Source organism: Lagopus leucura, unplaced genomic scaffold (genome assembly GCF_019238085.1).
Source record: "Lagopus leucura isolate 7727_CA_CO unplaced genomic scaffold, USGS_WTPT01 Super-Scaffold_100022, whole genome shotgun sequence".
Classification (NCBI taxonomy): domain Eukaryota; kingdom Metazoa; phylum Chordata; class Aves; order Galliformes; family Phasianidae; genus Lagopus; species Lagopus leucura.
In genome coordinates, this window is record NW_024962275.1 from 138,029 (window position 1) to 164,166 (window position 26,138).

At 36.0% G+C, this 26,138-nt stretch overlaps 2 protein-coding genes across 16 annotated transcripts in view; one reads left to right on the plus strand and one right to left on the minus strand.

Annotated features, from left to right (window-relative positions):
* Positions 1-26,138, minus strand: part of RALGPS1 (Ral GEF with PH domain and SH3 binding motif 1) — a 96,167-nt gene that overhangs the window by 45,875 nt on the left and 24,154 nt on the right. The gene's annotated exons all lie outside the window — the stretch shown is intronic.
* Positions 5,976-24,450, plus strand: ANGPTL2 (angiopoietin like 2). The gene is made up of 5 exons (XM_042879111.1): positions 5,976-6,455; positions 15,108-15,964; positions 22,568-22,761; positions 22,950-23,220; positions 23,679-24,450. Exons 2-5 carry the CDS (start codon positions 15,157-15,159, stop codon positions 23,876-23,878), a joined length of 1,473 nt encoding a protein of 490 aa, XP_042735045.1. The 5' UTR covers positions 5,976-6,455; positions 15,108-15,156; the 3' UTR covers positions 23,879-24,450.

A 26,138-nucleotide genomic window follows, 5' to 3' on the forward strand; every position in this document is an offset into this window, starting at 1 on the left:
ACAGAAGTATGTGTGCCTTAAGTTGCTCAATGTAATTCTTCAATTCTTTTAAAACATTAAGTATTAAATAACAAAGAATAAACTTGAATGAAAATATTATTTTTTCACTAAATAATTAATTATTTTTAAAACTGCAGTTTTACTCTTCTAAGGCTGTTTGTGAATTGAGTGTAATTCCCTGAATAATTTTGGGTGAAATTTTCTTCTGCTAAGCTTGATTTCCTAATCAAAAGAACAGTTGTCATTTGTTTCTTTGTTGTTTTTTTTTTTTTCCTCCCCCCCAAAAGCTCAATTCTGAACCATTTTATTCAGACAGAGCAACTGCTAAGTTAAACCATTAAAGTAAAATTCATTTTTTATGTTTAAAATTGTGTAATGCTGCTTTGGAAGAAAAAGGAATAGTCTTTCTGTGGAAGAAGATACATGCCTAACAAAACTGCCAACGGTTTTAATTGTTGTGTTGCTACTTCCCTTGGTGTTACAGATTGAGACTGACCTTTTCAAACTTCATTAACTTTCCCACTACAATGGCTGCTCAGATCTGTCATGGAAGCATTTATTTGTATTCAGTTCTTTTTTTGCAGAGACATTAAACAAATAGACAACATCTATCCTTTTAGGAATTCAAAGAAAATAACAGTGACTCAATATCATAAGCATTTTCTGTTAATGCCTGCCAGGGGCGGCTGGAAATATTAGTGCTCTTAAAGAGACGCAACATTTCAGCACAGTTACAAATGCTTATAGGCTTTAAAGGAAATGAAAGTAATAAAATTTTGGTGGATTGTCTTTTCAGTTTGACAGCTGATTTAAAGTGCATTAGAGAAAACTGAACGTTCCTGAAAGACATTCACTCTTTCATGCATTGCATCCTCAACTGAGCAGTCTAATGACACAGTGAATATCATGCAAGCACAAATTGTTTCTGACCTACATAAAGTCTTACTCTTCTTTAACATATTGACAACTTCATAGGGAAAAAAAAAAATCTGAAGCAGGGCTGCTACTCCAAAGGCCACTGAAAAGTGCCTGTAAATATCTAATACTGACTTTCTGAGAAGTCTCACCTGGAATACTAAAAGAACCTCAATGAACTTATTTTCTGTATTTAATAAAAGGAATATTATTATTACATCATGCTTAGCAATTCCAAAACTAAAAAAAGGATATGAGTTCACACTGCTCCTGAATAACCTCAACCTAATAGATCACTGTAGTTAAACATTCCACATTTGTTATGGTAGCAACAGAGCCTAACATAGCAAAACAGAAAAATAAGCTTATCAGAAATCAAACAACTTTCAAGATACCAGTGTATGAAAGAAAATGTTACCAGAAGTTAGAGTGGAATTATGTTTAGGAATTTATGTCCAAAAAAGCCTCTGTCTGATGCAAATCATTCCTGCACCCACTGAAGCAGGAAAAAACTCCAAAGTTGATCGAAACTTCCCAGCACAGTTTTCCACCAGAGCACAATCACAGAGTACTACCAAATTTTATCATTTTCCCCCCTAGAACCCAACCATTTCCTTTTGCTCTTTCCATGAACCAGGAAAACACATTATTAAAAAAAAATAATATTGTAATAGTGATTATTTCATCATTCTGATGTTACCCAGCAGCAGAAAGAAGAGAATGCTACAAAAAGAGATGTAGGAAAAGGCAAATACAATAGCTGTTTGTGAGACTCAGCTTCCTTTCACCAGAAAGCTGTGGTTTAGAAACTTCCTGATATAGATCTTGTATAAATATTTGTGTGTTTAAGTCTGGGTGGCATTTCTTCTTTGAATCTGTCAGTTGAATTTCTATTCCTCTCTATGCACTTTTTGCTGTTCTGTTTTTGGATTCAATAGATCTTGTGTCAAATGAATTCAGCAATTCAGCTACACACACTTCACAAAGTAATTTGTTTGTCTGATTTCCCAAAGTTCGTCTGTTTAAGATTGCCACATTCTCAACTATTTTGCTTAACTAGAGCTTCTAATCACTGACTCAAAATTAATTTACATGACCAAATGTTTTACAGTATTTCTATTAAGTTCTCTAGGCCAAGTTTAGCACTACGCCACTCCCTTGCTGACTGAATTACTCTGGTGAAGAAAACTGTCAGCTTTCAAAGCCAAAACGAGCTGTGATCTTTCACTATTCCTAAAATCTGCTATTCTCCAATCTGGGATTTGAATGGAAGTTGATTTCTGAAGATTCTCAGGACAGAAAAGAAATGCAACAGCTATGAAATGCTTTGAAAAACGTCACTAAGCATACAGAGTTCAATAAAAGCAACAAACTTCACTCTATTACAAATCTGAGAAAAAGGCATTCCCATTTGGTCCAAACAGAATGCCTGCGCAAAGCTAATTCTGTTCTTCACTTTTACAAATATCCAGTTTATCCAGTTCCATACCAGTCGGCTCAGATAATCTATAAACACCTGGCACAAATAAAAACTCCCTACCACCTAGTGTAGAGGCACATCTTTATTCTTTGCAACAGACAAACTGTAACTGAAACTGCTTTGTCACAACAATTTTGAATGATTCACACAGAAAAATTTCTGGAAACAGGCTATTCAGACCTTAAACTAAGAAAAAGCACTCAGCACCACTTAATCAAAAAGGTGATCTAGGTAATATTGCACTTTAGATTACTCAGAAATGAGAATGATCAAATAAGCAAGGTCTGACTAATTCATTTATTATGGATCCTTTTACTTATAATTTTTTCTATAAGAGAACATCATCAATTTAAAAACATGCAACAGAAATCTTTAGCCTTCTTCATGGGGTTAAATTCCCAGGCATTTAATTGCGCTTATGTAATTGTACTAAAATCAATGGAACTTAAGTGCATGCTAATAAACTTAAAAGTTGCCCACTAGTGATATATAAATTTGGTCCTAAATAAAGTTCTTCAGAAATTCTGAACCCTCTTCTTGGAAATCTCTTACTTATGAGAACCTTACTACTTTGAGGTGTAACATCAAATTAGAAACATGTATTTTTCTATGAAAGCAAAGAACTGGAAACACTCATTTTTAGATAAAAATGAAATATTCGACTCAAATGTAAGTGCAGCAGGTGCTTACTTTCCCAGCTCTATAAAGAGCCAGGATTCAGAGAGACTGATCTGCACAGCAGTTCATTATTTTCTTATCTTGGCAAATACCCACGGAAGCCACCTCTCCTCACTTTTCCCACTCCCTACTTCCCTCTCTCAAGAAGTGCTACACGTCTGTAGGTTGAAATGGCACCCTGGAGATGAGGGAGGGGGAATCACAGATAAAGCTGAAGAAAACTCATTGGATCTTTTGGTAAATCTGTCAAATGAAGAGAATTACCACAATGCAGTTCAAAAAAGCTTTTTTCTTTTTTTCTTACAGTACAAAATTAGTGCATCTGGAAAGCCCTGAAATTCTTTAATCTTAAGTGTCCAAATGCCCCTAACTAAAAGCACTACCATGGCCACTCCAGTGCCTTCTTTGTGTTCTCTTTGTCTAGAGAAAGAAGTAAGCTTTCAACTTAAATTACAGAATAACGACACTATAATGTAAGTAGCAAGTGTGAATCATAGAATCACCAAGGTTGGAAAAGACCTTCAAGATCATCCAGTCCAACCGTTCACCTATTCCCAGTAGCTCCCACTAAACCATGTCCCTCAACACAACATCCAGCCTTTCCTTGAACACCCCCAGGCTCGGCGACTCCACCACCTCCCTGGGCAGTCCATTCCAGTGCCTGACCACCCTTTCTGAAGTAATACTTCCTAATGTCCAGCCTGAATCTCACCTGCCGTAGCTTGAAGCCATTCCCTCTGGTCCTACCCCCAGCTCACTACAACCTCCCTTCAGGAAGTTATAGAGAGCAATGAGGTCTTCCCTGAGCCTCCTCTTCTCCAGGCTGAACATTCCCAGCTCCTTCAGCCTCTCCTCATATGGCCTGTGTTCCAGACCCCTCACCAGCTTTGTTGCCCTCCTTTGAACACGTTCCAGGGCTAATGAGGTGCTAATGTTCCCCACCACACATTGAAGACCTTCAGCATCCAAGGCCAACAACAACCAAGGTCTCACATTGAACATACAAGGAATTCATATTACTAAAGCATAAAGAATTAGTAGCATAATGGATCTAAATCTCCTTGCTCATTGTTTGACTAATCTAAACGTGCTCATATTGCCTTCCTCAGTTTCTTCAAATTACAAAGATCTTCAAAATTGTCTGAAAAACTATGAACAAAGAAATAATTTGGATACAGCTTTTAAAAGATGACCATGACACAGAATTACAGCAAGGTAAGTTTGGTTTGCTAAGTTGTTGATAAAAGGTGTTTAAAAATGAACTTCTTTACACTGTTAAGTGTAAATTTTAATTCCAATAATTTCCTTGCAAGATTCCCAGGAAGTTTTCAATACATGATAAATATCACATTAACTCAAAAGATCATTCCAAAAAGCTGAAAAGAGCAGAAGTGTTCTACACCGAGTTCTGTACTAGTATATTCTTCCATAGTAGCCAAATGAAAATCATCTTTCAGACTACTAATATGACTAGAAGGTAAACATTACATAACATACACTGGAGATCACGTAAAATCATGGATTATCAGTCTGCACTAGATTGTAAGAGCTTGCTTTAAGTTGGACAATTTTATTTTCCTTCAAAGGAACATGCTATTTCCTGACCTAGGAAGAGACAGAAACAAGAACACCAGTGCTATTCCAAATAACACAGCACTGCTGCTCACTCTTTTGCCAACGTTCAGAAGGACCAGTTTATAAAAAGTAATAATAGTAAAAAAAAAAAATCAGCAGAGACTACATCACAGTCCAGATGGAATATGAAGACTGCTCCAAAAGTAACACATACTGTTTCATTATGTTGGCCCATGACGTCAGAGGTGGATGTTGGTGGGATGGCAGAAGAGCTAATATTTTGTTAAATTTTGTTGCTGTCTGATAGAACTGAATCTGAAATGGAAGCGTGGATGGAGCAACGGTGTGCCACTGAATTTCTCCATGAGGAAAATAATTGCACCCATTGACATCCATTGGCACTTGCTGAACATTTATGGAGATCAAACAGTGGATGTAAGCACAGTAAGAGGTGGGTGGTGGTATCAGCAGTAGTGACAGTGACAGGTGGATCACATCTTGTGGTACAGGGGTTTTTTTTTGTTTGTTTTTTTTTTACGAGCACACCATGCGCACTCTTGTTCACTGCAGGTGAAAATGCAAGGCTAATGGCAGTGACTGTTGAAAAGGACCATTCTGTAGCTGAGAATTTGCTCTATCAAGTAATGCTATCATGCTCTTTGTATCTGTTGAAGTTTTCAAGAAAATAAACTGGAAGCATTACTTTTGAAACTACCTACATACGTTCCTTCTCTCTACTCATAACGTTTTGCAAAAAGCAGGAAGCATTCCGCCACACTCCAACATTTTGGAGACAAATCCTTTGCAGTTACACATTTTAACATCTTATTTCACCTAAAAGCCCAACCCAGACTCACACCATCTCTGGGATTTCTTCCTAACACTCTGGAACTACCACAGGAAAAAATAACTTTCCTTGAGATTATCACTGATTATTTAATCAACAGCAACAACATAAGGGGCAATTTGCCTGGCTCGAATTTTCTCCCGTTTTTAATGCTATGGAACAAATGGTCACAACTTGTGGTTAAGACGTCTCAGCTACAAAAAAAAGAGTGTAGAAAAATGCACACAAATGCAATAGGTTACGCAGCACCAGGAGTAAAGCAAAACGCTCGTCTGCCCGAGCAGGACGCCGGCACAGCCCTGCCATCTTGCAGTCGGCCTGCAGCGCCTGGCCCGGCCCCGGGGCAGCCCCGCGCAGCGCGCTGGGCGGGCGCTGAGGTCAGAGCGCCGCCGGGCCCGGCCCGCCGCTGCTACGCCGCTGGCGGGAGGGGAGGCCCCGCGCGCGCCTTTCGCTTGTGGATCCTCAGCGCCAGGGGGAGGAGGAAAGGCTCATCCATCCAACCAGAGCCTATCGGCCTGCTGCGTGCTTCCCCCTCCCCAGATGTAAGTCTCCCACAAAGGAACTGAAGTTCAAATAAGGCTGCTTCAGCCTTGCAAGAAATGATGAACTCACGATTTTAAAACCAGAATGCCGAGTTCTCTCCTACCAAAAGGAAGCCTGTGTCTCAACAGTAATACTGTACAGACACATGGCCAAGCTGTGAAAAATCTTTAAAAAAAAAAACAACAAACAAACAAAAAGAAAGGGAATATTTTTGTAGAACATCTAGATATTTGCTTATTCAACTTCAGTGCAGCATATAAAGCTTTTTGGCTATAGACTTCAGGCTACCGTCACAGAAGAGTTGTGTGTATGATACCAACAGCCAAGTGAGATGTCACGGCTCCTGTGGACCAACGGTACTGACCAGCTTTGATGAAAGCTCGCTAAGGACAGAAGAAAGAAGACTAAGGAGGCAGGGTAAGAATGCATAGTACCAATGGATTAAATCTAAAATATGCAGATTTTTTGTATGCTGAGTGTCCAAAGACTGATTTGTTTGCATGTGAGCAAATGAAGGCTTTTCAAAGACATTACACTACTGCTTTCTAGTACTAGCAACAGACCTCTTTTCTTCCATTTTCACAAAATAAGAATGAGCACATACAGATTTTGTTGTGGAAATAATTGAGAGATTTTATGTAACTAAGCATTGAAAAGCAACACTGCCATTATTTTCTCGAATATGACATTTATCTTACCTTATTTAATTCTGCATGTAACTTTGGGCTTAGTGCTTCAAACTGGCTGCAAAAGCTTTTGAATGCTGCACGTTCCTCAGGAAACTTTTTAGGACATTCTGATTTCTAATAGTAACTTTTGTAATGGACTGCTAGTATTAAATATAATGAAATCTGCATTCTTTCACACACTTATATGCCTGATCAAAGGGACACAACAGTTCCTGGAACTTTGAAGAGTCTACAAAGTAAAGTTTAATTACAAAAAAAAACAAACAAACAAAAAAAAAAAAAAAAAAAAAACCAACATAGCATCTATATTTTTATGTAAAAATTTACTGTGTGATCCAACTACTTTTCGTGAGCAAAAAGGTTCACATTTACAAAAATATGAATCTGTTTAAGGGCCATTATGTACTAAGTGTACATCTAAGTGCACACACTATGAATACTTTTTGCTGGTGATCGGATTAAGTGAAAATAAGGTGAGGCCGCTGCTAAAGGAAGTAATAACAAAAGCAGAGCTCTCAGTAACTCCATTCTGAGTCTAGAACAGAAGTCTAGTAAAGCACAAAGAACAATCCACTAACAATGACTAAAATTCCTTTTGGGTAATCTTGTAACTAAAAAAAGCCTTATTCTTTTGCAAAAAACTTAAAAAAGTTACATGGCAGCAAAGGATACATGATTTCATGAAGTTTCCTGCAGCAGTTGGTACTACTTCAAAACAAAAGTTCTGCAGGAAGGAAGGCACTGTCATTCTAAAGCATTTTGTTACTAATCCATTCCCCTCAGTGACAAAAATCCTTCTTTTAAGAATAATGAACTAGTTTTTTCAACCAAGATTTTAACACAAATTTAAATGGACAAAAAAGGCGAAGTATAGAAAGTACAGAATGCATTACAGTCAAAGCTTCCAAAGCAATTAATAGGTTTCCGTCAGAAGCCTGGCATGGCTTAGAATGGAAGCAAGTAACTAGTGACAAAAAGAACAAAAATCACTCCGCCCAATAAACTTGGAGTTAAACTTCCTTTTACATCACCCTTCTGTAACTGAAACTGCATGCCATTACGTGTCAGCCCTTTCCTATCCCTATTATACTTCCATCAAAACCTTAAAACTTTTCCTAATACACGTGGCATGCACATACTGCTGTGCTTTTACCAAACTGAAAAATGTGGTGTTCTGGTTTTTGTACAGCAGTAATTTTCATTGAAAAAAATCAACTGCAGGAGTTAATTCTGAACTAAAAGCAGTATTGATGGAAGTTCCTTCCCCTTCAAATACAATACAAGCAAAAATGAAGTAATCACACCGAAAATGAAGACTACCTGAAAAATTAATAGATTAATATAATTCAATCCTTCACACCCTTTCACCATAGAACACAAAAGCATTAAAGAAACAGTGAAGAAAACAGTTTCTTCTCTACAATAAACATCCCAAATTATGTGTCAACACACAATCAAGTCAGATAGCTTATGTTTTCAAGCAAAACTGCTGTGAGATCTAATACTACATCTTTTGTAACTATGCATTCATTCATGCATCTAAATTCTTGAGGAAACCACACACAATATCCCACAGCATGGAGTGCGTGTAGGGAAAGCCAGCCCTCCAAATGACTGCTAACCCCAGCACACTAAATATGACTGATATACAAAAAAAATACTGATTAGCCAACAGAACTGAATTTTGTCAGTGTGCACTAATGCAGCAAATCAAACTCATCTGTATGCGACTTTTCTTTTTCCTCTAAGTCAAAACAATCATACAGGGAAATCTCAGAAAATACTAGCAGTGTGCAAATAGCAAGCATGTCATCTTTCACACACACACAGACATATATATATATATATATTTTTTTTTTTTTTCCATCTATCTGGGTATTTCTAAAAAGGTTGGAGGTATCAGTACTTTCAGCTCTGACATGTTAGACCTGCACGTAAACTCAGCAGTTCAGTCTGCACTGTAAGTCCTGTGAATTGTTCATCCTGCTCTGACTCACAAGGGCAGGAATAAATTTACAGTGTCGAATCTCATCTGTCTCTAATTCTTTAAGGAAACTAAAGCCATGTTGAACCCTGCCAGCCCCCCAAAAAGAAAAGGTGACAAGAAATAATAAAAGTGATAAAAATAATAATGAAACTAATTTTTTAGGTATGACGTATGTACTCTGGGTACCTTTTTAAGGAAATTGAATAGCAATGAGGGAAGATGGTAGCAACTAGTTTTTAAGAACAGTTGTTATAAGTTGCAAGTTAAATAGGGAATTTTATTTTGCTTTGACAGTTACAAACACTCCTGCTTAAGTGTAAAAAGTCAGGTAGAAAACTACTTTCTTTATAATAACTATGATAACTGAAGCCTGATAGACAAAAACGGTATCCTTGGGTCCTTGCAATATACAAACCTTTAAAAATATTTTTTTAAAAATTGCTATCTTCATCATATGACAAAATCTTAAGTATTAGCTCCTCAAACCAAATTGGTTAAGTATTTCGATCAGATTATCTTTGCAGTAAGGTCAACTACACAGTATTGAATAACCATATAACAATGGTTAATGAAGTCCCTAGAAATCCCTTTGTGTAAAGCAGTCTCCAAGAGTAGATACAGTGCCATTTATCATTTGGACAGAAGCTACGTTTATATATCTCAGCGCCTGATATTTGCATACCTACAGTCCTCTAGCTTAATGACAGTTTACTATATATACAAAAACAAGAACAGCAGCAAGAAGCAGGTGAAGTGCTTTTAGCCTACTGCTTCCTCTAAGTACTCTATCTGTAGAAGGAATTCATACTGATTAAATCTGTATTTTGATATGAAATTCAGTCAAGTCTTTTTCATATTTGTCTAAGGGAAGGTCTTCAACACAGGATTTACAGAGCTCATTATTTTGCTATAGTACTTCTTTAAAATGCTATATATAAGGTGATGTCTTCCTTAAATGTCAAAACATTTCCTCCTTGAACTGACTCATAATCCAAAATAAAGGAAAACTGATTTCACTGCTTAGTCACCATTCACTGGTTTCCCTGTTTTCTCCGCTTTTTTGTGGATCACAGTGTGTAGGTATTAAAAAAACACTACAGACTCTCTGATATAAGAGGTGAATCTCTCAATAGCTGAAATAACATTACAAAACTACTTGAGATCTATGTGCAGAAGTACTGATCATACATACAGAGGCTTTTATAAAACCTTTTCTTTCTAGAGTTATATTGCAAATGTCCATTTTATTTAAAAATATACATCAAGAGAGAACAGCTATAGCACTGATGGGTTACTGATGGAATTTTAAAAAATGGTTATACCTTATTATGTTATTCCAAGTTATACTTTTCATCTCATACATATATACACTCACTCTCATTTTCACACGAAACTCAAATACATAGGTAAAATACTTCAGAAAAACTTAAAGAAATTATTGAATAAAATACGTGTGTGTCTACTTCGGAAAAATGAAATCAGAATAAACAAATAGCGGAAAAAAAGGTACACATGCTGGAATGTCTACAATTAAGAGCACATTCTGCACTAGCTTAAAAACTCACACTGTTGACATTACTACCTTTCACACTTTCTTTTAAGGTAAGCCAATTTAAAAAAGAAAAACAACTCTGAACATTTGTCAAACAGTAATACTTTGCAAACAGAAATATTTTTAACTTCACCATTTCAGGACTGCGGCAGTAATGAAGTCCAAGATGAGAAGCAGCTGTTAATTTCAGATGGTAAAATACTTAACTCTCATTGAAATATCATCTGTAAGTTTCAATATATTCATAGCAATCACAAAGTAATATATACTTTGACTAACCAAAATTTCTTCAAGTATGATAGAGTACAGAATAGGCGACCATTTCCAAGCAAAGCCAAATAATGATTTTATTTGCTTTTTCCATTTAAAAAACAGGAAAAAAAAAAAACAATCAAAAGCTGTAGCATTGAATAACCATTTCAGAAAATTTGTTTCCTTTTTTCAGCAGGTCATGAAACATCCTCAGTTGAGCGAACAATGAATGAGATGAGAAAACAAACCAACTCACTGTTACCTTCTTTCAGCTGTATACATAAATAGACCAACATTTGGTCTACAACTTGAAATATCACCAAAACACTTAGCTCTAAGTTAACATAAAACACAGTGGTGCTGCCAGATGTTTATGTACAGATGCAGTTATTCAGGTAAAAACAAAGTTTTCATCTGAGTAATAAGTACTACCAAGTGTGGTAAGCATCAACAGAACTAACTTTAGTTGCATCTGCACTAGTATGAGCTTGGCAGTGTACCAACTCAACAATGTTTTGAGGAGGACACAACTATTGAACTGCTGGAATCTAAATGTAAACCTGCTTACAATTCTCTTACCTTTTCTAATCAGAAGTTCTATTGTATTATTAATTAGAATTGCACATCTCTTAAGATTCTTTCACTTCTGTTTTCATTTGCATGGTTGTTTGCTGGAGAAGTTCTGATAGGAGAAAGACATTTCCAGCAAAGAAAATTCGCACCAAACCTCTAAACATGCCTTTATATGATGTCCTCTTGTGCAAATAGCAAAGTTGAAAATCTGCAAATAACTAAGAGGGATTTTGCAATGGTGATGAACTTGATTCCAATACAGTTTCCTCCTAGTCCAGTGCAGAAGAGTTGATAGGAAGGGGAGAGAGAAAGAGCAGGGCTTAGCCAGAAAAACAGGAAGAAATGAATTATCAGCAAGAAGCAGCACTAGTTAAGGACAAAAGAGTACAGGCAATTACTTTGCACAATACAACAGAAGAAAATAGAAAGCTAGCGTGCTAATCTAATATCTAATAGGTAAGACCATTGTCTCTCGTGAGAAGGAAATCCTGATGTCCTATGAATTTCATAGTCTCAAAAAAGAGGAAGCAACTCAAAAACATTAAAACATTTCTCAGAAGTTATCTCACTACCCTCCCCACTAACCCTAGCAAGCTTTTTTCCTCCCTAAAAGACTCATCATTCAGAATTTTGCAAACAAGCATATTAATTATGAAGTTTGTTTGAATCTAACTATGAAGAAACGCTATTTATCTGATATAGCCTATCATAATATGGAACAAATAGTCTTCATTCTGAACTTTTTTTTTTCCCCTCAAATCAACAAGTAGAAAGAATGAAAGACACAGCACTGTTTCATCAACAGTCTGCTGGCAGGAAGACATGAAATCAGAACACTTCTGTTTGTTCTGTTTGTAAAGCATTCTTTTACAAATGTACTTTTATTTCCAACATTTCCTTTTATAAGAAGAGCACCTTAGAAAAAGATGACATACAGACAAGATCATGAACAAGCTTGCCGATGATACAAAGTTGAGAGGATTGGCTGACACGCCTGAAGGCTGTGCTGCCATTAAGCAAGACCTGGACAGGATGGAGAGCTGAGCAGTAAAAAACCGGATGAGGTTCAACAAAAGCAAGTGTAGAGTCTTACACGCAGGGAGGAATAATTGCATGCACCAATACAGGCTGGGGGATGAGCTGCTGGAGAGGAGCTCTGTGGAGAGGGACCTGGGCGTCCTGGTGGACGACAGATCAGCCATGAGCCAGCAGTGTGCCCTTGTGGCCAAAAAGGCCAATGGCATCCTGGGGTGCATTAAAAAGAGTTGTGTCCAGCAGGTCGAGGGAGGTGATCCTCCCCCTTTGCTCTGCCCTGGTAAGGCCTCATCTGGAGCACTGTGTCCAGTTCTGGGCTCCCCAGTACAAAAAAGACAGGGATCTCTTGGAAAGAGTCCAGCAGAGGGCCACAAAAATGGTGAAGGGCCTGGAGCATCTCTCTTACGAAGAAAGGCTGAGTGAACTGGGTCTATTTAGCCTTGAGAAAAGACAACTGAGAGGTGATCTAATCCAGGTTTATAAATATCTGAGGTGTGGGGGCCATAGTGGTGAGGCCAGTCTCTTTTCAGTGGTACATGGAGACAGGTCAAGAATAAACGGACATAAGCTGCAGCATAGGAAGTTTTGCAAGAACTTCTTTACTGTGAGGGTGACGGAGAACTGGAACAGGCTGCCCAGGGAGGTTGTGGAGTCTCCTTCTCTGGAGATACTCAAGTCTCACATGGACGCCTACCTGTGCGGCCTGGTTTAGGGAACCTGCTTTGGCAGGGGGGTTGGTCTCAATGATCTCTAGAGGTCCCTTCCAACCCCTACAATTCTGTGATGAGAGAGAGAAGCATTTTAGCTTGCTATGATCATGCTGATGTCATTTACTGATGGTTATCTTCATTTTGAATGACTTTGAAATGTTAAGATGAGGCAAATTAACTCTATTCCATTTTTTTCTTAAACCATTCTTAAAAAAAAAAAAAAATCCTTTCAGCAGGTCAGAATAGTTGCATTTTTTGAGGGAAAGAAAGGTATTTCAATTCAAACACTGAAACAAAGCCCATTTTACACTCACTATGCCAGAGACATTTGCAGTAACAGCCCATCCATATAGAACTACAAGAAATATTCCAGGCAATGCTGCAGGCTTAGAGCCTGCTGGAAGACTGTGGAAGAAATGGATGTGGGAATGTTGGTCAACACTCAGCTAAACATGAGACAGCAGCAAGCCCAGATGGCCAAGAAGGCCGATGGCATCCTAGCTTGTATCAGAAATAGTGCTGCCACCAAGAGCAGGTAGGTAGGTGATCATCCCTCTGTACTGAGGTCTGATGAGGCTGCATCTCAAGTACTGTATTCAGTCTTGGGCCCCTCGCTATAAGATGTCAAGGCTCTGAAGCATATCCAGAGAAGGGAAACAAAGCTGTGCTCCAGACTCCTCACAGGTCTTATGAGGAGTGGCTGAGGGAGCTGGGACTGTTTAGCTGGAGAAGGGAGGGCTCAGGGGAGACCTTATTGCCCTCTACAGCTCCTTGAGAGGAGGTTGCAGCAAGGTGTGGGGCTGACCTCTTATCCCAGATAACACCAAAAGGATCAGAGGGAATGGTCTCAAGTTGCGCAAAGAGAAGTTCAAGTTGGATATTAGGAAAAACATCTCCAGAAGTGGGGTCAGGCACTGAAATGAGATACCAATGAAGGTGAGGTTCTCTGGAGTCACTGTCTCTGGAGGTGCTGAAGAAACATCTAAATGTGGTACTGAAGAACATGGTTTAGTGGAGAAATATTGGTGAGAGATGGACAGTTGGAGTAGATAATTTTGGAAGTCTTTTACCACCTTGGGGTTCCTATGATATATATATATGTATAAAATAGAATATATATATATACACACACACAAATGTTAAAATTAACCACGCTATTAGAAATATATGATATCAAAGAAGTATATGATACCCATTCATGCAGCTGATAAGAGAATGTTCTCACTCGTGGCAGTAGCACTAGTGCCAACTTCACACTTCCTGGAAGACTGGTGCCTATGAACCTGCAGTATTTAGTTATATTTTTGAAAGATTGTGATGGCCTCAGATTTTCACCTCAAGTATTAAGTTCCTCATAGAAAAGAAGTTAGTGTAATTTCATCGTAATAGACCTATAGCAGCATGTCAGTAAACACTAGCAGCTGATTTAATTAGCTGTGGGTCATCTTTGTCCCCCATGTGCATCTAAATGTATTTCTCCCCTTCCAAAGGAGAGATCATTAAAATCAGGCTGAGTGCAAAGACTGTGATTCCAGTGAGCCAGAATAAATGTAAGTTTATGCAAAACACAAACACAAATTTTAGTTATCAATCACACTAGTTTGGAAAAACAAGAGATTCCATTGCCCATGGTATTTGGGCAGTAGAGGTTTTAATTAAGGACAAGTGCAATTTTCCCCACCTTTTTCCCCCCTAATTTTTATTATAAGGCTCAATACAGCAGACCAAACTAAAATTGTATTATTTCACCTAAGCAATACTCTGCAGCCATAAAATATTTCAAATGAGCTAATTAATATTTTTACAACTTCAAACAGAACAGATTTATCTACCTTTTGTTTACATTTAAGGATTATATTTGTAGGTCTAGGAAATTAAAATGTATTTTATTATATATTTAATATATGTATATATTTAAAATGAAAATGCCAATCTTGGAAACTTTTGTGGTACTTGCTTGGAAGTAAGGACTCTTCAAAGACTGGTATTTCAAACTTCATTTTTTGTGATTCTTCACAGGCTCTAGATAAACTGGCAACTATTAACTGCTGTGGTCATGATAATAGCAAAATATCTCATTTCTGATGACATCCCCACTAGCTGACATGAACTTGTACTTGTACAAGAAAATTACCTCATCTGTTCATAGTCAAACTAATTATGATGCAATATTATACTGTATGTTAAGTTATAGAACAAATTATTTTTTCTTTTTTTAAGCATGGACTGAATTTCCAATTTGTTACTTACATTAAATTTATTTTAAAACAGATTTTATGAAGTTCTTTGCGGAAGAATATTTGACCAGAAATAGAGGATCATGATGACAACAAAATTCATCTGTTTCATGCTTATAGCTGCTGTAGGAACTGCTGCTAGCAAAACACAAGAATTTGAAGACAATGATGAGGAAAGAGAACAAGAATTCATTTATATGAACAGATACAAGCGTTCCAGTGATCCACAGGACAAATGCACCTATACCTTTATTGTACCTCAACAGAGAGTGACAGGTGCCATTTGTGTGAATTCTAAGGAACCTGAGGTTCTCCTTGAAAACAGGGTAAATAAACAAGAATTACAGTTACTTAACAATGAACTCCTTAAACAAAAGAGACAAATAGAAACTCTCCAGCAACTGGTAGAGGTAGATGGTGGGATTGTTAATGAGGTCAAGCTCTTAAGAAAAGAGAGCAGAAATATGAACTCTCGTGTCACACAACTCTATATGCAGTTATTACATGAAATTATCCGAAAACGGGACAATGCCTTGGAACTTTCCCAACTTGAGAATAAGATTTTGAATCAAACTGCAGACATGCTGCAGCTTGCAAACAAATACAAAGACTTAGAGTACAAGTATCAACATTTGATGTCAATTGCAAATAATCAGTCAATAATAATTAACCAGCTAGAAGAATACTGTCAAAGAATGCCATCCATAAAGCCTCTGCCACAAACTCCACAGCCGCCAAGCAAAGTGTACCAGCCTCCTACTTACAATCGTATGATTAATCAGATATCTACTAATGAGATTCAGAGTGATCAGAACTTAAAGGTTCTCCCACCTACCTTACCAACCATGCCTGCAGTTACTAGTATTCCCACTTCAACTGATAAACCATCTGGTAAGTAATGTTACTGATATGTCTTTATTAATTTATAAGAATAAGGAGTAGGAAACATTTAACAAAATAAATGACTTTGAATTGATCAAGATTCTAAGACCTGACACTGTCTGCATAAATTGAGCTGACTGTACCAGCTGCACAAATGACAAAAGCTCTTTGGGAGATCTTACAGCCTGAGATGTAGCAGTATGACTGGACTTTCAATTTCTTGGACCACCAGACCTGTGGCTGCTACTACATAATGAAAATACTTTAACACATTTTGCCACAAAGTTCTAATCTGCTCCTTTTAAGCATAAAAAAATTCAGTACAATCACTCAGAACTTCTTTAGGCATTATGTTAGTACTATATTACGTCAGTTAAGATTATAGAAAGATGTAAGGCCATCTCTTGTGAGAAAAAAAAAGTTAAACCACTTTCAAATTTGTTACTGGTACAAATTATTAAACATGATATTAAAAAAATCTGCAGTATGAGACAGGATACCTCAGAAACTGACAATATATGAAAAAGTAAATGTAACTGATAAACTGATAATCATCTGGAGTATCTGAAATACTGTTTACTGTTTCTTTTAGCAAGAGATTCTTTGGGCAGAGTTCTATCTGCATGATATAACAGCTTTCATATTTCAGATTGCTAAAGCCTGACTTTTCTAAACTTATGCTAACAGTATCAGTTTGATTTATTTCCAAAGCTTTTATTAGGGAACAGAAAGTGGAAAATATGAGTAGGTGGATGAGACAATGGAACAGACTAAGAGATTACAGTAAATTTGGAGAGTTAAACAAAAGTTTTAGACTTCAGTCTGAATTCAAGTAACATTTGGTATTCAGATTCCTTTGAATAGTTGCCCTTAGATCTAGATACAGTATTCCATTTGAGTTAATAAAAAGCTAATCAAAATCGATGAAGACACTCCCAGTGAAGCAAATGAGACTTCGGAATGAACAACTTAAGAACCTATTTAACTGATGTTCTAATAGAGTTTTTATTTTTCTACCTCATTGTGCTTTTTTCCCTCAAGAACACAAAATGGTAACAGGTGGCTTCATTTTAAACAGCGATTTTATGCTTCCTTCAGTCTTCGTTGTTAAGTCTTTATTTGCAGAGTTTACAACTATCTTTTAAACCTCAGCTCCAGCTAAAACATTTTTTAGCGTAGGAATTAATAAAACTGACAAGAGTAGAATTTAAAAATATTTTTAAAAGAATTTAAAAAGTATTTTATTTATTCCTAATGCAGATAAATTCACTGTCCTGAAACTTCAATTTTTAATTCTTTCTTAAAAAAGGAAGAAGTTATGTTTGCTTTTGCTCTCAAGTTTTTAAGTCCTTAACTTTTTAAGTCACAACTATTTTGAGATTCTGTGATTTTACAAATACATTTTTGTTGATGCTGGTTATGGAGCCAGTTTACTTTAGGTGAATAGCAAATAAAAAGGAAAATAATTAAAGTCCTAGAGATTCTATTTTTCTACTACTATTGTTCTTAATATAAAGAAATCTCAATACCTTTCTAAAGGCAAGGAAAAAAAGTCAACTAAGATTACTTAACCAAAGAATGTTATGGTAATACCCAACCGCCTTCCACAAAAAACTATCCACATCAACACCTATGTTCTAACAGTCTGAATGAAGAATCACGTTCAGGAGAACATCAACAAACTTGAGGCTGTACTATCACACAGCAGAACAGAACAGATTTCACATGCATAGTACCTTTGCTGATCTATCTTCATACAGCATCTTCATTTTTTTGCAAACAGAAACATTTTGAGTCATGGGTCACTTTGCAGTATGGTAGAACTCCATGATACTTGCCTGAGAAATGGTGTTTATCTAGCTGACTATCATGTTGAGCTCCAGAAGTCAAATCCCAAGTTGATTTGATATCTGTTATTTTTCTCTTCACTGACATAATTGCTAGAAAAAGAAGTTTCACACTTGGTCTGTACAAATCCACTCTGCTATTAATCTCTCTTATTTTCTAGTTTGTAGCTAGAATCTAGTTTGATTTGTTCAAGGAAATGCCAAGAAGTGAAGCTAAGTTATCTAGCCTTTCATTTCCCAATTCCCCTTTTCCCAACCTTTTTGGTGGGCAAGGAACATTTTAAAACTTGCTCAACATCCAGAATGTTCTCTACTTTCCAAACATATCTCAAAGCCCCTACCCACTATTAATGCCCAGAAGGATGCTTCATCCAGTTCACTATAGGCAACTGGAATGAACTAGGAAAAACAAATGGGAAAGAAAGCAGCACCAAGCCATGAACACCACCACGCAAGCAAAAAACCCATCACAACTGTCCAGTCACTCAAAAAAAAAAAAACAGACCATATACATTTTTGTCCAGTCCTTTTTGTACTTCTCAAGTTCTCAACTGTTGCTAAAGCTCCTTAGTTCCATGAAACATCTAAAGCCACATGACCTTCTCAACAAAAACTAAAGCAAAATGGAAGAAAAGTATTAGGCGCCACTTAATTTTAATCCATTAACAGTCTTCTCCATCAAAAAGAAGCACATCAATATTTTCCCTTGATCTTAAACTTATTACTGTGCATCAGCAATCATCCTAGCATCTGCTCTGTTTAAGCTTTCTTCATGTTTTCAGTGCTACTAGAAAGTTAATGATCTAGCCACATCAGTTTTCCTTAGCCTTCTACAACAGAAAAAAATCCACTGCAGTGTCCTCAACAGATACTTCTTAATGAACTTCTAAACTCTTTGCATTGTCTAGATAGTTTTCTCTACGCACTCTTCTGAATTTGCTGAAGTTTGATGCATTTGAACTCATTTTCTTTAGTTTCCTACTATTTCTTATTAAGAATTACAGACTTCCTTATTTCATGATCAAAGATTGCTTTCACTGTTTTCCATTTCAAATTTTCAATCAGTCCATCCCTGCTTGCTGGGTTCAAACTTAGTAGAACAAACTTAAGTGGAACATAAGATTTGAGAATTCCTATAAACAGCTATGTACTGTAATATCTCTGTTAATCATTCCCATAATAAATCCACTGACATTCATTATTTTGTCTATCTGAACTGCTTTTAGTACTATGACTACTTAACAGAAAAAAAAAAAGTAAGGCAAAGGGTTAATTTGAAAGAAAAAAAGTACAGTATTTGACAAGAAAACATATTGAGTATGCAGAAAACATAGAAAATGATAGATGCAAAGTTAGAAGCCATAACAATAATTTTACAATTTCAGTATGCATAAGTGTAATCTATACAGCACAGATAGAAGAATGAAGAGATGGATAGTAGCATATGTTAAATTTCTTCTGAATTCAGTTGGGATTATGTAACAAATTGGGAAAAAAAAAAAAAAAACAGGCTGAAGATGTTCTTCTATCAAGACAAGAAATACAGTTTCAAATACTGTAGATGTCTCATTTTTGTAAGTGATTTCACTTTGTAGAGTATTTTAAGTATTCAGTACATTTTAGATAACAAGCATTTAAGCATGTATCCATGTCAAATGTTCCTAAAAATATAATGAAAAAAATGTAATATCCTGGAACCCCTTGGAAGAGATGGGCAATAAATATCGAACAATAAGCAACATTTAAGTTAATTACGTACGTAACCTGCATAGAAAGTCAGATTTGTATTCCTGAGTTAATTCTCTGTTTTTAAACACCTCACATTCTTTCATTTCTGTTAATGATTTTAAATTAACTAAAAGCTACATAAATCCAAGCTTCCAGTTACCTATTAAGCATGACATATGACTACTGTGTTCTAACAAAGGCAGATATTTGTAAAAGCTTGAAACCTTACTCATTTTAGTAAAACATTTTGCAGACTGAAGATGGTGCAAAGCAGAATTATATGAATCTGAAGAATACTTTCAGTTCATGAATACTGGGCCAAAAATAGAAAAATTTAAAGGACAAAATACAATTAAGTCATACAACTCTGCTTTTTATTTTTAAAACAAATATTAGAAAAGCATATGAAAAAATACTGTTTGGCACCATTTAATTATTCCAGTTAAAAAAAATCAAGGAATAGAATATGATTAGAGAAACTTTTCTGTCCACTTTAATATAAAATTCTTTTAAGAACACAAGTTTTGTCTTCAGAAACCACTTTTCATTGTTGGGTTGGAATTATCTGGGAGTTAATGCTTACATATAGCAAGATTTATCCTCTTTCTCATTAATAATTAAATTGTATGGGTCTCAAATAATTAAATAATACAAAATAACAAGCAGTTTAACTGCCAAAAGTGCATTCATCCAAATGAATACAATCCAAACAATTAATGACTACAGAAGAGAGAAATTAAGCAGATGCAAAACAAAACAACATGGCTGGAAAAAGTAATTACGCTGAGTTAGCAAAGTTACTTACAAACATATGTTGAATATACTTCGTGTTCCTCAACTTATCTTAGGACAGATTTTATTTCTGTGGGCACAGATGGATGCAAGTCCAAAGCCATACTGAAGATGTCAGACTATTAGTTATCAAAAACTACTACGGTCTTCATGTAATATAAATGCACAGTCGCATTACGTATCTCCATCCTACAAAACCACTCAAAAATATTTCTGATGTTAAATGTGTGTTCTCTGTTGAAAGACATATTGATTACAAAGGTACTACATCTCAAAGGCCTGCTTTACTCCCTTGAAGTGACTTCTCCAAAACTACTGATCTGAAAAACCAGGATTCTCTCAGTAGTTCAAGTGAGGACCATTCTTGTTTTTCAGGAAAAGCAAGCGTATAGCATGTATGTAGTGTGAAGAAGTTTACACAGTTCCTTTTATTTGTCTTCCATATAACGGCAATATCTGTTACTGCTGGCTCAGTACCTTCCACAAGAAAATAATTGATAAAGTACATAGATAAGTACACAGCTCCAGCATTCAAAATACAACTGAAATTTACTCAACTCCATGGATAAGCATAACATAAAAAAAAATCTACAAATACATAAAAACATAAAAACTTCAAATAAATTAAACTATTTATTAAACTAAAAAAAAAAAATTTTAAAAACTTGGTTTTGATTCTGTGTAAAAGAATTTCAGCTTCTAAACACAAACACCCATTATTAGTTCACTTCACGTTCTTATTTGCGTTCCTGCTTCCCACTCATGCCAAAAAAGGCAATCTGGGTTAATCACTTCTGCAAAATACTGAGTAAGTACACAATACTAAGAAATTACGTAGAAGAATCAGTAAATAACCAGTAAGTAACCTAAGGCCAGCATTAGAAATTGTTCAAAATAACTATAATTGTATTTTACTAAATATTCTACTAAGCAAAATATGAATTCCAAGTAAAATTTCAATATCCTGTTTGGGGAAATTGCTCCTTAGACTTGCTTGGTACAGCTAAAAGCTTACAAAACACGTTAGGATGAGATCACATAATGATGTGAGTTGGATGGCACCTTAAAGATGACCCAGTTCCAACACCCCCTCCTTGGGTTGCCCAACACCAGATCAAGCTGCCCAAAGCCTCAACCAGCCTGGCCACAGACACTTCAAGGGATAAGGCATCCACAGCTTCACTAGACAGCCTGTGCCAGAGTCACCAAATTTGAAAAGAACATACTCTGCTAGGTTAAATATAAAGACACAGATTAAAAATGCATAATAAATCTGATTTCTAACACTTTAATAGCAGGAAGACTGATTAAAAGTGATAAACAAGAGTAATATAAATTGTAAATTAAATTGGGGGTTGGACTCGATGATCTGGGCTTGGACTCAATGATCTCTGGAGGTCCTTTCCAACCCCTACAATCCTGTGATTCTGTGATGCCAGCACTCATTACACCTATCTCCTTCTACCTCTGTGTCCCAGAACACTGCATCTACATAAGCGTTTCCAGAAATCTGAACAGTTAGCCACAACAAAAATAGAGAAGTAGCCTAGCAGGAATACAAAATTGCAATCTGTGAGCATGACAGAGGAAACAAGAACACACTACTGCCACAGATAAAAAAAATTGGATTGTCTCCCGGTACACTAACTTCTGATATTGTTAAAAAGACAAAACAACAACAACAGAAAACACTGACCATTCCATGAAACTAATTTATTACTACTTCATTTACTAAGTGCAACGGCAGCACTTCCACTTTCAGTGTTAGACAATGAACTATGAAAAAAAAAAAAAAAAAAAAAAAAGAGTAGATCAACTGAAATAATTTTAAAAGGAAGATACTTTAAGCAGCAACATATGCTTCACAGTGACTGCTCAGAAGAGAAATCTGACAATCCTTCCTTCTTATCATTCTCTTTCCTAAAATATTAGCATTTATCTACAGAGTAATTCCTATTTGGTTTCTTGGAAAATATAACCAATGTTATTAGAATTCAGCTGCCTTAAGAATCTACCTGTATCAGTAATTCATTGTGAAACGTTCCAGCAATAACATTACAATGCAGTAATCTGCCTCAAAAGACTTAGTGGACACCATAGCTTCAATAAGACAAAAAAAGCCACAAACAACAAATGTGGAAATACACTCTAAAAAGCACAGAAAAACGCTAACAATTCAAATACTGCTCTGTATTTAAGTTATGCTTAATTACATTTTGACTGCACTCTTACTGTTTTGATACAGGACCCTGGAGAGACTGTCTACAAGCATTAGAAGATGGCCATGACACAAGCTCCATCTACCTTGTAAAACCAGAAAACACAAACCGACTCATGCAGGTCTGGTGTGATCAACGGCATGACCCCGGTGGCTGGACAGTCATTCAAAGGCGGCTGGATGGTTCTGTCAACTTTTTCAGAAATTGGGAGACATACAAGGTTAGGACAAGTGAGAAGTTTAATGTCTTCTACCCTCTAAAAGTTACTGGTAAAGTAACTTAACAGATGGGTTTAAAGTCTGGCTGACAGCTTACTTAAAAAGGAGCTTGCTATCTACTTAAGAATACATTCAGATCTACCAATAAAGCAGACACAGTACTAACATGCTTCTCTTGCTTCCTTTGTAGCAAGGATTTGGTAATATAGATGGAGAATATTGGCTTGGCCTAGAAAATATTTATTGGTTAACAAATCAAGGCAACTACAAACTGCTCATAACAATGGAAGACTGGTCAGGTCGAAAAGTATTTGCTGAGTATGCTAGCTTCAGACTGGAGCCAGAAAGTGAGTATTACAAGCTGAGACTGGGACGCTACAATGGCAATGCAGGAGACTCTTTCACTTGGCACAATGGTAAACAGTTCACCACATTGGACCGGGACCATGATGTATACACAGGTAACAAGGCCTCTTTTGGTCTCCTGTATAATAAACTGTGGCTGTACACAAAAGATAAAACTTAACTGGCAACTTTTAAAATGAGAATTTAACTTACGAAGCAGAAACTGACAAACTGATGTGTTAACCAACTCCTATACATACTAATTTAATTAAAAATTCTCACAGAAACATCATTGTATATGTATTAAATTACATTAAACAAGGGTCTGTAAAAAATACTATGAGGGTTATTTGAGACAATAATGCAACAGATTTTCCAGTGAAGGAGAGCAACACTAGTGAGTCTGTCTGCAGAACATGGACCCTTCTTGATGAAGGCTCAGTTCACCTTGCACACACCGCACAGTTTACACATTAATAAATACATAGTTTAAAAAAAATGCAATTTTCGTTGAGCATTTTTGCTTGCTATAAGATTTTTGTTTCTGAGACTGAAATTGAGCTCTCTTTTACAGGTAATTGTGCTCATTACCAAAAGGGAGGATGGTGGTACAACGCATGTGCTCATTCAAATCTCAATGGAGTTTGGTATCGCGGCGGACACTACCGCAGTCGTTATCAGGATGGCGTTTACTGGGCTGAATTCCGGGGGGGATCATACTCACTGAAGAAAGTTGTTATGATGATAAGACCTAACCCCAACACATTCCACTGAAATAATTTTTCCCTTGGCTAGCTTTCTCGTTCTGTTCTAAAAAAAAAAAAAAAAAAAAAAAAAAAAAAACACGTAAAGCTATACTTTTATTACCTGGAATTATCTTTTCAGAAATAATAAGGAATGTAAGATATTGTACATTTATTGCTAAAATGTGAGGGCTTGTATATTGTGTTTCTAAGAATCATTCCAGGAAAATAAAAGCTGAAGAAAAAGGAAAGTGACATAAAATTCAGAACCCCTCTTTATACTAAAAGCTGTTATATTTTGCCTGTTAGAATTGACGTGTGAGATAGACTGTAGAGAGATTTTCTGGTTTTTATGCCCTGTAAATTAAATTTGGATGCTAAAAATACTGCCACAACACTTAAATATTTTTAAATGTTATATTATGTATAAATATTCTCAATTTACAAACTGTACAGTAAGAGTTTTATTATTATTATGAGCAATTACTTGACGCAGGAAATCATATCCTTTGAACTAGGTAGCTGGTATATGTACAGTAGTGTGATTATTCTAATTTAATCTTTGCTAATTTGCATTAATAAAATTAGTACGTATAACTTGAATTTACTGTTGTGATAAGTCCAGTCTTTCCTCTTCACTCTGAGCATTTTAACAATCCGTTCCTATAAATTAGAATTCATATCTGATTCAAGCATTTTAGATGTTTTTAGTTGTTGTTTTTTTAACCAAAATGAAGTAGCTGCACAAGTAAACTAATCTAGATTTTCTATGGATATAACATGCTGTATAGCCAATGTGTTATACTGCTCTCTATAACTGTGACAATATTTTGCACCAGACGCAGTCATTACCTGCTGTATAGGCTCTGTGATCAGAAACAGCTGGATATAAACTGACTACCCAACTTTGCAGGCAAATGAGGGATACCAATATATAAGCTATTTAATATTCTTAACCATTAGATAAAAGTTACATAAAGAAGTTATCCGTAGCCACAAACAGTTATTTGCCATATTTCACAATAATATTGATGTCAAATCATTATACAGATTTATTAATCTATATTTAGAGTTTCGTAACAACTATGATACATGGACTGGTATAATTCTAATATTCTTCTGTGATAAATTTCTAAAAGATTGTTACAACATGCCCTTCAAAACAGAGACAATCATGAAAAATGTAGGCTAACGAATGCATGTACAAGGGAAAGCAAAAGCTCCTGGAAACTCAGTACATCTTTTAGTAAGTCTGCAAGACACTAGGTATTTTTGCTCACACATCTTTTCTCTCTTTACCTCATCACTTCTTTACAAAGTTATGATGTGCATTAAACTGATGTATGAAGTAACATATGCTGTATATAACTGAAAGCAGGGTTTTTAATAAATAAGATTATAACTATAATTTTGTAATCCTTTAAAAAAGCAAAAAAATGTTTTTTTGACATGCTCAGATTTCATCTTGTTCTAGTTCAGGTTACTCACAGAAAAGACAAATTAAATTCACACAATTCTGCCTCATGATTCACATAAACTCTGCTATGCAACTATTCATGCATGAAATGCCTAAATATGGCAAAAAATAAAGTGATTTCTAGCTGAGAAAAAAATGCTGAATTTCCATACATCCCAGAGAATAGAAGCTTTTGGTAGGCCACAAATTACAAGCTTCAAATACCACTCAAGCTTTATCTTCCACTGGTACTCTGGAAAACAATTAACCTTCTGAAAAGAAACACTATACACACCTACGGGCTCTACAGCTTGACCACAGTGAAATTCCTACTGATGTCTGCAATAACCAGTATTTTTGTCAGAACAAATGCATGAAATAGGTTGACACCAACCTTTGAAGAGCTACTTTAAACTTCTTTAATATGCATGGTTTGTATGTATGTTAAATTTTTCATATGTCTATGACTAAACAATCAGTTTCCTGAAAATATTTTAGCTTTGCAATATCCTGAGATCACATTCACATTCCATACTTCTCTTGTCCTCCTTTGGTAACATGCTACCATAACACATACACAGTAGGAGCACAACACACCTCTTATACATATAATGGGTATATTAGCCATATATCTGTTAGTCTGGAAGAACTACTTCTTGCTGGTAAATGACTACTCTACAGCGCTTGTCAACTTTTAAAACATGAGTTTACTATTACAGGCGCTTTTCTGTAGAAGTAAATACTGCTACAGATGCATCTCCATAGTATACACTCAAGACAAGCTTTAAACCTATGTCTAGGCTAACAGTCTTCTGTTAAAATGACCATATTCCCT

Bases quoted from the DNA above. Each gene is read 5' to 3' on its own strand.
- ANGPTL2 (XM_042879111.1), top strand. From the start codon at position 15,157: ATGATGACAACAAAATTCATCTGTTTCATGCTTATAGCTGCTGTAGGA. The intron at 22,762-22,949 runs GTTAGGACAAGT...CTTCCTTTGTAG, and splicing joins GAAATTGGGAGACATACAAG to CAAGGATTTGGTAATATAGA. The intron at 23,221-23,678 runs GTAACAAGGCCT...TCTCTTTTACAG, and splicing joins GGACCATGATGTATACACAG to GTAATTGTGCTCATTACCAA.